This window comes from Cydia strobilella, chromosome 6 (genome assembly GCF_947568885.1).
Source record: "Cydia strobilella chromosome 6, ilCydStro3.1, whole genome shotgun sequence".
Classification (NCBI taxonomy): domain Eukaryota; kingdom Metazoa; phylum Arthropoda; class Insecta; order Lepidoptera; family Tortricidae; genus Cydia; species Cydia strobilella.
The window spans coordinates 10987015-11000014 of NC_086046.1; the positions used below are offsets into that span (position 1 = coordinate 10987015).

Consider the following 13000-nt stretch of genomic DNA (forward strand, 5'->3'; position numbering starts at 1 on the left):
CACTTGCTTCGTACAGTCAGCTGCAATAGTTGCTAAGTGGGCGAGGTGTTCAAAATAATCTTTTTAATACAGTTGCTCAAAAAGTGCTCACTTTTCGTGGCTGTTTAGCGTGCGGAAAGTTGGTTTTCGCGAACTAGTGCTTTTTACTTTTCCAATTTTTTTAAATTTATACTTGTTCCAATTCATGACTACTTATTGATGAGTGTTAATATTAGTTTCCTTTAAACGTCGTAATCAACATAAAAACCTACTGGTAATGTAAGAATACGAAAAATATGCATATTTCATATTTTATTACTTACCTCTTCATCATTATAAGTATTATAACACGTTTATTTTTTAATGTTGAAAAACCGTTTTTAATAAGTTGTCTGAATGGAACGGAACACCTGTCAAAGAAGAGGCGTTTTTTCTTACTGCAAGAATGTTTTAAGTTTCCAAAGGCAACATTCGATATTGTTTTTATAAATATAAGATACACAAATAATCGTAAATAACGATATTTGGGTAATAATAGTACAATGTTTTATATTTACAATTGTTTCTGTCTTATAGAACATGCATTTGAAAAAAAAACTTTCATTGAAGTGGGTTCAATAATAATAACAAAATCCATTCTAGTCGAATAAAAGCAAAAAAACACCTCTTCATGATGTCAATGATGTCACAGAATTAATAATATAAAAGTTTCGAATTCCTTACTTGTTGTTTTTCTTATTTTTTCGCAACTGTATTAAAAAACGTCGTTCGATACACGTGCGGAAATGTCATTCTTCACTCGTCTCGAGTCTTGCCACTCGCCTACGGCTCGTGCCAAGATATCTCGGTACTCGTGGAATAATGACATACTTTCCGCACTAGCATCGAAATGTACTATTACAATGCATGTGCTCGAAAAGTGCGTTTCCTACGGAGCCAATATCATGCGGAAAGTACTACTTTTCCGCACTAGTGCTTTTTGTTTTCAATTTTTTTTTACAGCACATATTATATTTGGTGCTACTTTCTCGCACTAGTGCGGAAAAGAGCACTTTTCGTGCATATGTCGAAAGTTTAAAGGGCCATATGTACTACACGTGCGAATATGTAATTTGCAACTCGTGTCGATTTAAAACACTCCTTTTAATAATTAAATTTATTTGCCATGATATGTTTTTTTATAAGACGAATGTATTTATAAGACGTGTTTGTAAACTTTTTAACGAAAATGAAAAACTTAATAATTTGGATTTGTTTAACTGTTCCATTAATTCATTAAAATGTGTTTTTCGGTAGTTAATTAATTATGTAAATTTTTCTTATGTATACTTATGTCACTTTCCGGAAATCATGTCATTACTTATTAATTCCTACATTACTTATTAACTTTATTACCTGTACCTACTCATGGGTCGATTCACGAGAATCGGCGAGGATTTTCTTTTAGATATAATTTACAGTTTCAGTACAAATCTTCCGCCGGCTCTCGTGAGTTTTACCTATACCTACCTTCAAACTATTACTACCTAGTACCTACCTACTTTATGTTTTTGTTGTTTTATAGACTGCAATTTATATACAATAATGAAACTCCAGGTCTTAATTTAAGAAATATTTGTAAACTTGTTTGTAAACGACTGTTTGTTTCTTAAATAAAATAAATTAAATTAAAATTATTTACTCGCACAATGCATAGTAAAACATTGTATGATACACGTGCGTAAAGACGATTTCCGACTCGTACACACACACACACACACACAAACACACACTTCCCGCACTTGTTGCATAAATAGCTATGACGCGACTTTATTGTTAAGATAATAAGAGCGCGTCAAGGTAATGTTGAACACCTCGCCCGCTTAGTAATTATTGCTGGTGACTGTACTACAATGCCACAACTGTATTTATATTTTCGTTAGCTGTTTTATGCTCATTAGAATGTCATCTTACCAAACACATACTTTTTGAAACTCTTTTTTACTTGAGGTAGTCAGGAAAACTTTCTACTCCAAGCACTGAAAGTTGTTTTTATATGCGAGTCATTTTTTTGTCAAAAAGTCAAATTCAACAAAGTTAAAGAACTATCTCAATCTGACCACAATCAAAACAATGTTAAGTATTGTGAAAAGAGAATGTAATAATTAAGTAGAGTAGTTAATTTGAATTATATTTTATTGATTTCCTAAAACATTAGAACTTTTAAATCGTTGACATTAATCTTTATTCGAATTGGAATAATTTATTAAAATCTAGCTATCTATCTAAGGTATAATTCGGTTTATATAATTAAAAATAATAAAATATTTTTACTGAATTTGGTAAACACTAAATATAGGTACTGTGGTATATATATCACTCAAAGTCACAGATTTATATTATGTTTCTACAGATAATTTTATTATGTTTTTATTTATTATGATTAAATTACACAGAAAATAGGCAATACATAAATCAAAACATAAATAATAAAATTCATAATTCTAAATACAATTACAATGTCAATTATTAGATTAAATGAATAAATTACAAAAAAAAACAGTTAACATAAAAGCACAATAACAACTAATCAAATAACCCACCCCGGGTCATTCCAGGCGCAAAAGTTCCCAACACGCTCGCTGCGTTTCCGCGTTGAACCGCAATAGATAACCTTTGCACTAGGAATGACCCGGAGCGGGGATCCGGACCCCTCTCACGCAAGCGACTCCCGAGCTCCCTAAAGAAGGCCCGTGCTTCCGAGCACCAACACCCAGTGGTCTCCACTGCGAGTGGAACAAACAAATAATTACCCAAGCACGCATACTTTTCCCGTTTTCTAAGAGCGGCTATCTCAGCAGCAGCCCCCGCTAAACCTACTGTGCGACTTATGTGCGAAGCAGCAAAAGTGCTGACGCATGTAGCGTCCCAAAGCAAGCACTTACCCTGCTGCCAAGGCACCAACGTCATGCCATCCGGCCTCTTGCCATCGGACCGGCTAAGGCCCGGGGGCTTCAGCGAGCAAGGCACATTTGCCGCGCTTTGCGTATTTTATTATGTAGTTTGATAACCACAAATTATTAAGCGAAAAGTGCTGCTTGAAAATGGCTGCGTGGCCGGGTTTCATCGTGTACAGTCTTCACTACATAATATAAAACAAAGTCGCTTCCTGCTGTCTGGATGGATTGTCTGTCCCTATACTCTGATTTGTAATTAGATTCCAAAAAACTAACCTCACTCAGATCCTTTTTCTTTCGTAATAATGGAAAATATGTAAAGAAGTAAACTCAAATTTCCCTTTTGCATACTCTAGCATTTAAAATAAATATAGATGTATCCTTTTAGCTTTGTTTAGTTTCTTAAAACATACGGAAAAGAGAAAAAGTGAGGTTAGTTTTTTGGAATCTAATTACAAAAAATCAGAGTATATTTATGTATGCTTATACATCTTTAAAACTATGCAACGGATTTTGATGCGGTTTTTTTAAATAGATAGAGTTATTCAAGAGGAAGGTTTATATGTATAATTTGTAAAGGTTTTGTGTAAATTAGTTGAACTACCCGTGCAAAGCCGGGGCGGGTCGCTAGTTAAGTATAAGATACACATAAGATACAAATAGTCATTTGATCACCCGTAGCGGTATTCTGCTTTGTTTTCTGGTAAATTGTTACATTTCAAATGTTGTAATATACCAATATATAATATTACGAAATGATGACAACTGCACTTACCACGATTTTAACGCATTACGAATGCCTCTGGTACAAACAAATAATTCGGTTCGCCTAATGTTTAAAGATTTAACGAAAAAATACTACCTTGACCCCAACTTTACTGTTCGATAATTTTTACTTCTTATACATGCAAGGACAAAAAAAAAATTGACTATATTTTCATTTAACTATAACATGTGTTGGCATAAACACGTGTAGCCTGTTACCAAACAGGAAAACTCGTTTACCTATTTGAGAAACAAAGCCCAGAACCAAAAGGTAAAAGACCACAACAATCATCTCAATCTCAATCAACAGTGGGCGAATTAGCAGGTTAATTACGCTAGTTCCTGTAGGTCAATTCGTTGTTAGCGCAACTAGAGGACGGGACAATGTTATGAACGTGCCATTCGTTGTAATGATCTTTATAGCATGTACATACAATACCAGTTTACAGACATGCTATGCTTTAAAATCAGGTGGAATGGAAGAGATGACACGGACCACACCGTTAATCGTCTATCGACTCATCGATCGATAACATTTTAACATTTACAAATATTATAGTAGGATACGTTCGACGGATTCGTTCATATTTGCACTAAGTGAACTGCATCTGACAGCCGGTCATTATTATTAACTTTTAGTACACTTCGGCGTATAAATAAGGTTGAAAATTACCTCTGAAGTTTCGAAAGCGACATTGCCCTCGTGGTCCCGGAGAAAGACCACGATATAGATATATCGTGTCATCATCATCACATAGGCCTCCCCCAGGGATCTCCACAACGACCGGTCTTGCGCCGCTCTCATTCGTCGCCGTCGGCCTCGGCTCCCCGCGACCTTAACCAGATCGTCGTGATATCGTGTAAATCTATAAATCTTTTTACCGATGATAGACTAAAATTCGACAATTTTTACGTGTCCGCCGGTAAGCATAGTAACAAAATATTCTTTATTCCAGGTGCATTCCTCATCCCTTACTTCATAATACTCCTAGTTTGTGGCGTGCCTATGCTCTTTATGGAGCTAGCGATTGGACAGTACACTGCGCACGGACCAATTGGAGCACTTTCGCAAATATGTCCTCTGTTTACAGGTAACTTAAGATAATACAGGTACGTTACTACTAATGTATGTACTTACTTTATACTAGGGATCAAAATCATCTTGAACAGGAAGTGATGACTTTATGATGACTTCCTAATGTTACATAAAATTGTGCAAAATTGCAACAGCAAGTGATATGTATGAATAATAAGGGACCTCTACCTGTAACTTTTTATAAATAAAATTCTTTGAAACAGTACTTATATGGAACGACTAAGTGTAGTAATGTACGTGAACGTACGTCTTAATATTCACAGTCAACATTTACTCAAAGTCAGTCGAACCAAAACCGAACACTTGCAATGCAGGTTCACTGGCAGAAACCAACAAGCAACTGTCTGCTACCCCGACTTGACACCGGTGCCTAAAGTTACACATTTCAAGTACCTGGGATCGGTTATCTCAGAAGATGGTAAAATAGAGGAAGATGTGGCGCACCGAGTAAATGTTGGCTGGCAAAAGTGGCGCACGCTGTCTGGAGTACTGTGTGACACTCACATGCCCGTGCGAACTAAAGGAAAGGTTTACAAAATGGCTGTTAGGCCAGCGCTGCTTTATGGATCGGAGTGCTGGCCTATCAAGGAAACTAACGTGCAAAAACTCCATACAGCCGAAATGAAGATGCTTAGGTGGTCCGGAGGTGTTACACGGCTTGATAAAGTCAAAAACGAGTACATTCGTGGCAGCTTCAAGGTAGCCCCTATACCTGAAAAACTCACAGAGAACCGACTCAGGTGGTACGGACACGTGATGCGAAGGGGCGAAGAGTGCGTTGCCAAAAAAGCTCTGAACCTGCCGGAGAAAAAGAGAGGCCAGGGACGCCCGCCGTCAACATGGTGGACCAGCATGACCTAATTACTTAAGAGGAACAATTTACCCGATCCGACAACCCTCGACAGAATCTCGTGGCGCAAAATAATTAGGAGAGCCGACCCCACCTGAAGTGGGATGGAGCAAGGAAGAAGAAGAACATTTACTCAAATATCTTGTAACCTACAATAGTCTTTTGTCGGGTTCAATAATTCAACAATATAAGAAGAACACATGTTTTGCCGCACGCATGTGTTTACGTAATGATTCACGGCGAAGATAAATTGAATGACATTTATACAAACTGCTATACAATATAAATAGAATAGAATAGAAATAATTTATTCGTTAGCACAAACACAAAAATATAAAATTATACAAAACAGAGAAACATAGAAAGAAAAGGTGCCACGAAATGTTGCTAGCGACTTCCAGCGCTGATCTTCCGGTGAGACCATCCGGTGAAACAATCACGACAGGTAACAAGAAAAACAACAAAATTAATATATAACATACAAAAGACAAAGACAGAAATAAAAAAATACATATTACAATAAATGGTAGTATTATGGTTGTAGTAAACGATACAGTATTATTATACCTTCAATAAATGTCCAAGTTGTACAACCTTCTTCCTTGTACTATACAGGGTGGCTAAAAAATAAGTGCATTCCCGTTGCCAGGGAGGTTTTGGGATTATTACTGAGAAATTTTTACTATGGGACCAACTACGAAATCGCGAAAAAAAATTACCCTCCCATAGAAAATGGACCAGCCAAAATGTTTGAAACAACCAAATTTTTTTTCGCGATTTCAGGGTTGGTCCCATAGTAAAAGTTGCTTAGTATAGTCCCAAAACCTCCTTGGCAACGGGAATGCACTTATTTTTTAGCCACAGTGTATATCGGCTGCGCTAACGTCACATCTACATGTTGCATACAATGCGTAAGTAAGTAATATAGTTTATAAATTTTAACTAGGTACCTATAACTATAATAATTGGTAACTATGGTAAAAAAAAACGCGATTTCGTGGTTGGTCCCAGTAGTAAAAAATTCTCAGTAATAATCCCAAAACCTCCCTGGCAACGGGAATGCACTAATTTTTTTGCCAACCTGTATAGCACAAGGAAGAACTGGAAGAAGGTTAATAAAAACCCGGAGAAGCTATTTATCTTTCGAAAAAATGCTCTACATTCCCGTGCGATAGTTAAAGTAGAGCTATCTACGACCCAAGGGATTATGTGGAACTATAAAAGTCGAAACATTTGAATCAAAGTGCGTATCCTCATGGGTCCCAAATAGCCCTACCTATGTAGGCACAGTCATGAGCCTAAAAAAATAAAAAAGATACAAACTTAAATCACTCAACATTGTAATTTATTCTGTATCTAATGGCTTCCAGGTGCTGGAATCGCAAGCGTGGTGATCTCGTTCTTAATGTCGACATATTACGCAGTAATAATAGCCTGGGCAATTTACTATTTCTTCACATCGTTTAAGGCCGTAGTCCCGTGGGCTAACTGCAACAACCGATGGAATACGGCTCAATGCTGGCAACCTGTTCATAATCTTACCAAGCCAAACGGATCTCAAACGGCCACTGAACAATTCTTCGAGTAAGCTTTATATTTTCTGTTGAAGCGCGTCAAGCATGGTGTGTCTCATTTCCCTTAGTGTTATCTTTTAGACGATTCAAGTTTCTATGTATTATCAGTATTTTTATAACAAGTCATTTTCCACGAATCACTTAATACAAAAATACCCAGAAATCTGTACGAGATAAAAACCTCATTCATCTAATCCTAGTCACAAGTTTTAATGCTAATTATGTTTACTATCTATGTCTATATATTATCAAGTTTCTTAAGTATTTCAAATGATATAACCTGGTCTACTATTACCTACTTTTACTCATGCAATTCTATTTTTTCAGGAAAAAGGTATTAAGCATGAGTGACGGTATCGAATATCCCGGTGGCATGCGGTGGGAGTTGGCAGCTTGCTTATTCTGTGCTTGGTTGTTAGTGTACTTCGCCCTGTGGAAAAGTATCAAATCTTCGGCTAAAGTGCGGTACATCACAACAACACTTCCATTTCTGCTGATTATAGTCTTTCTTGGGCGATCGCTCACCCTCGATGGCGCCGACAAAGGATTAAGATTTTTCTTCAAACCGGAATGGGAATTATTAAAGACATCAAGGCCCTGGGTTAACGCGGCGTCGCAGATCTTCAACTCGATTGGAATAGCTTTTGGATCGATGATAATGTTCGCCTCATATAACAAATTTGACAACAATTTCTTGCACGACACGTTGGCCGTATCTCTCGTCAATGCCGTCACTAGTCTGATCGTGGGGATATTTACCTTTGCTACGATTGGAAACATAGCTTTCGAACAGAACACTTCTGTTAAGGATGTCATTGCTGACAGTAAGTATTTACTAGTATAACTATTACTAACCAAACCTAGTACTTTAATAGCAACCCTTAAAATATCAACCATGTGCCTTTCTAATGTTAAATAATTTCAGGTCCCGGGTTACTGTTCGTCGTATATCCACAAGCAATAGCAAAGATGCCTGCATCGCAACTTTGGGCAGTCTTATTCTTCTTTATGTTCCTTTGCCTAGGATTAAACAGCCAGGTACTTGGCTGCTTTCATGTCATCTAACTTTATATCAGTTACCTATTGAAAATGAATTAAAATATTAATAAACAGTTTATATTTCAGTTTGCCATCGTTGAAGTCGTGGTAACTTCAATTCAAGATGGTTTTCCAGATATGATACGGAAGAAGCTTGTGTACCACGAACTGTTGGTACTATGTGTCTGTGTGGTGTCATTTCTATTTGGGTTACCACACATCATACACAGTGGCATCTACGTATTCCAACTAATGGATTATTACGCTGCCTCGCTCAGTATCACATATCTCGCCTTCTTTGAAGTGGTTGCTATAGCATGGTTTTATGGCGCCGGCAAACTGTCCCAGAACATCAAGCAAATGACAGGTGAGACAGCATTTCAACAATTCTGTCAATAGTGAAATGAACCCGCAACAGTAGGAAACCAGCAGTGTATAGATACACAGATGCTGATACTGTATCTATGAGAATTATGGTATCATAATTAAATCGCTTTTTGTATATTCCAGGTCGCTACCCATCGCTATATTTCCGAATATGTTGGTTAATTGCGGCGCCAGCACTGCTCCTGGCGCTATGGGTCGCTAGCCTCGTGGACTACACGCCGCCCAGCTACCGCCAGTACCAGTACCCTGGGTGGGCGCAGGGTCTCGGCTGGGTCATCGCGTCTCTTTCGCTATTGTGCATACCAGTTTATGCATGCATTATCGTCGCAAGAGCGCCGGGAAAAACAATAGTAGAGGTACGTATATTTTACGTTCTTATCGTTTGAACACTTCCTGTTTTGATAATTGACGAAAATAGATTTCAATCATGATATCTAAAAACATAATCATTCTATAAATTTAAGTTATATAAACGTACGCAAGAATGCTACATAATTAATGAAAATTATTTTTATTTACAGAAATTGCGGTATTCCATCCGTCCTAATTCAGTGTGCGAGTGTGGAGTGAACGAGTGTGACGTGTGCGGCTCCGACTCCGAGCCGCCCGACGACAAACAGCCCACCATTACCTATTATCAACAACCATCGTTTCCTAGTCCTAACTAATAAATCAAAATTAAGTAGTGTTCATCTGTTAGCTGCGATTAAGGTGAGATATGCCCAGGCCTATTTATGGAGCCGTGCATGAAACGTCGGAGTAGAATGATTAAAATAGGTAGGGTAACTTGAACTCCATTCTCGTATATATTTATAACACAACGCACTGTCAGTCGTCGTGGTCCTGAGCTTGCTTTTATGTAGGTAATTTTGAACGCCATACTAAATGGATGTCAAAATACATAAAGTATGTTCTATAGAAAATCGGTCGAAAATACCATAAATCGGCCTGGGCATAATCTCACCATTCTCACCTTTAAGAGGCCGACGCGTGTTAAATATAAGAATGTATTGAACATAGGTAGTAAATATATAAGAAATAAAGACAATAGTAGAATAAGATATTTTCCGCGCTATCATTACATTTTTTATTTATAATGATCGTAGAGGTACAGGCACTTGACCTAATACTGCTATGCTATCACGTTTAGCAGTGACACAATTATCTTAGCACTCGAGACGTGTGCTACTGCTACCGTACCTACGGTCAAGTTAACGCTAATCACTCATTCTACTGATTAAATCGAGATAACAACGTGACTTTTGTACCTAAGTCAAGCAGTTGTGTTTAATATTAACATGTATTGTTCTCATAATAGGCTATATATGAAGATATCTCAGGATATCGATTGTTAAGGTCATTCAATAAGAAAATATCGAGTTTTAAAATGTTAAGTACGTATATCTAATTATATATGGTATTTCAAAACAGTAATCCAAATTAACTTATATGTAGGTAACATTCCAAATTGCTGTGAATCAATGTTAATCGCTATTATAAGTTCAAAGTAAAGTAGTTCTTTGTGATAAAAAAAACATTCCATGTGTTATAAGTTTCCTGTTAAGAAAACGATATGATTGCCGTGTTTCTACGTAGCTAATTAAGGTGCAGTGAGCTCAGGTCCTCCGAACGCAGGTCGCTAAGCACTGGGCGGACGCCGGCACGTACCCGGGATTGCGGATATCATTGTTATTTTGAGTAATTATTAAGGAATTTTGATTTTGATTAATTTTTGAGAAAGGCCTCAAGGTTGCCAGTCATATTTTTACGATTTTTCAAAAACACTGCTGGCTGAACAGTCTGCACCTTAAAGTTAAGTATTTATTGTTTCAAGTATTTAATAACTGCTAAGTAAAATAAAAAAATGATTGTAAGTAAGTAAAGTAAATACACTTTTCCCCTCACTAGCTCGGAAAGTTGTCGTTTATCCTTCAATACAAGCGGGGAAAAACGCGTTTTATCCACTAGTGGGGAAAGTAATTTGACCTTGGATGGAGCGTGTTTAAGTAGCTTGACAGGTAACAAAACGTAAAACGCTCATGATAATGGTTCGTTCGCTGTTAATTATCATTAAATAAATGGTTTGAGAATCTAATAAAAAATACCAAATTTAGCTTTATTTAATGATTTTAAGTCATAAACCCTAAAATTCCATAAGAAACGTTTGTTTTTTTATAATGATGTTAAATATAATTCTGAACGCACAAGTTGAGTCGATGCAATTTCAAAACGCATCGTTGACATTTCATACATCAGAAATGTAAACATTGTCAACAATTTTTTTAAGTACTTAAAACCTTTTCTCACCGACTCGCGTAAAAATACACAACTTCCAGAGTTTTCTGTTATAATATCGTAAAGAAATGAGTGATTCCAGTGATGAAGATGATCTAACGCCTGTGGATGTTGCACTTTCCTCGCTATAGTGAGGTGAAAAGTTTTGTGTTACACACGGGCGCAAATGTATTTTACTTCTCGTGTGTTGAAACACTCGCGGGTAAAATACAACTTTGCACCCTTGTATAACAAATAACTATTATTGCACCACAAAAGAAAAGTCAATAACATATTGTGTTGATTGATTATAAATTATCGATAAAAGATTAGTTGAAATTTACTTGATGATTCACTATACAAAAAAGTTTAAAAAATGCTTATTGTATTTTGGGGTATATAATAGAAAGCACTCTTTGTCTCCACGATTGAAGAAGTACTTGTACTCATTTGGGCCTATCCTGTGCCCTAATCACATTATGCTCAGACTGATTCTAATCTAATTCCCTTTATGTCAGATGCAAATTTCAAGGTGGTTCCCTTACATGCTCATATACTGCCCATATCATAATTTTGAAACAGTATCAATAGTTATGGTCAGTTACTATTGACTGCAGATTTTATCACGAACAATTATAAGTCTAAGGTGATAATGATCAACTGTTGTTACTTTCAAAAAAGTCCTATGCCCTAAAGCCGAATTAAATAAATTTAATATAATTATTCAATAAATTACCTCACATGAAACGATATTACAAATTGAAAGTACAATGCACTTTACTAGAAGATTAGAATATAATGCATGTATTACTACATGAAGCTATGTAAATATTTAGGGATGTAAATATTTAAGTTGCTTATGAGATGTTACCAATGTTAGTGGTATAATAAATAATACCAACAATACTGAAAATACTTTTTGATGTTTTATTTACAAACCACTTATATATACACCCAACAGTAATGAAAATGGGTACATTATACTTTGTAGACCCTATTATTGTTAAATTCCAATACCTCTGTCTTGACATTGGCATTATTATTCATACAGAATTATAACAATAAAAGAATCTTTATAATTTACATATATCAATAACTTGGAGAACAATGTTTCACTAAAAAGAATAACCTAGCTAAACATACAATTAATTCAAATGGTAATCATACTTGTCAATGAAATGTTTAATGTAGGTCAATTTTTAGTGAAGGTTGTTCTAATACATGTTTATTAATTTAAGGAGTTTTTTCACTCCTGTCAATCACCTCACCTCAAGTCACCTCTATCAGATTATAACTTATTAACAATTAGGTATCTTAAAAGTAGTGTAAAAGTACCATACCAGATTTAATGAAACAAAAACTAACAAGAAAAATTGCCTAGGTTTAAGACATAAAACAGAAACATGGTGTACCCATTTTGATCACTCTTGACTATATTTACTACTAAAATAAAATAATGAAAATGTACCTATGAATTATTTCCGTTTTTTCTTTCGGGTAACAGGAACATCTTCATCTTTTTCACTATCTTCATTCAATTCTGAAATTGATATAATTAAATGAGGCAAGCAGATCTCTACTCTTAAAATACAATAAAATATAATAAATGGGGTATAATATTTTATGGGTGGTATCAACATCTGGCATAAATATTTTAAAAAATGTCCTAAAAATTCCAATTAATAAAGTTATCCTTTATGATGAAAAAATAATTTAAAGATTATTATGACATAAATTACAGTTAGATCTTATGATTTTGATGTTCTTAGATGATTTTATTATACAACATGTTGTTTAAAATAAAAAATCGGCCAAGTGCGAGTCGCAATTGGGGAACCAAGGGTTCCGTACTTTTTAGTATTTGTTGTTATAGCGGCAACAGAAATACATCATCTGTGAAAATTTCAACTGTCTAGCTATCACAGTTCATGAGACAGACCTCATTCAGCCTGGTGACAGACAGACGGACAGCGGAGTCTTAGTAATAGGGTCCCGTTTTTACCCTTTGTGTACGGAACCCTAAAAAAAGATATTTTATAACCTGCTCTCAGTAGCTATTAAAGGTTTTTGGACATGAGTCAGTAACGAACATCGTACCTTC

At 35.9% G+C, this 13000-nt stretch overlaps 1 protein-coding gene across 2 annotated transcripts in view; it reads left to right on the forward strand.

The window, feature by feature from the left end:
* LOC134742107 (sodium- and chloride-dependent GABA transporter ine-like) overlaps window positions 1–11812 on the forward strand; it is a 37915-nt gene extending 26103 nt beyond the window's left edge. Inside the window, exons 3-10 of one of the 2 annotated variants that reach the window (XR_010127922.1) lie at window positions 4637–4771; window positions 6997–7210; window positions 7528–8024; window positions 8126–8238; window positions 8326–8605; window positions 8749–8981; window positions 9147–10023; window positions 10057–11812. Coding sequence is in view for 1 of the 2 variants with exons in the window: in XM_063675058.1 (XP_063531128.1) it covers window positions 4637–4771; window positions 6997–7210; window positions 7528–8024; window positions 8126–8238; window positions 8326–8605; window positions 8749–8981; window positions 9147–9293 (1619 nt within the window). In the remaining variant the exon portion in view is untranslated. Of the gene's footprint in view, window positions 1–4636; window positions 4772–6996; window positions 7211–7527; window positions 8025–8125; window positions 8239–8325; window positions 8606–8748; window positions 8982–9146 lie in introns of both variants that reach the window. The other variant, XM_063675058.1, reaches the window with a different exon arrangement.
* The last annotated feature ends 1188 nt before the right edge of the window (window positions 11813–13000 follow it).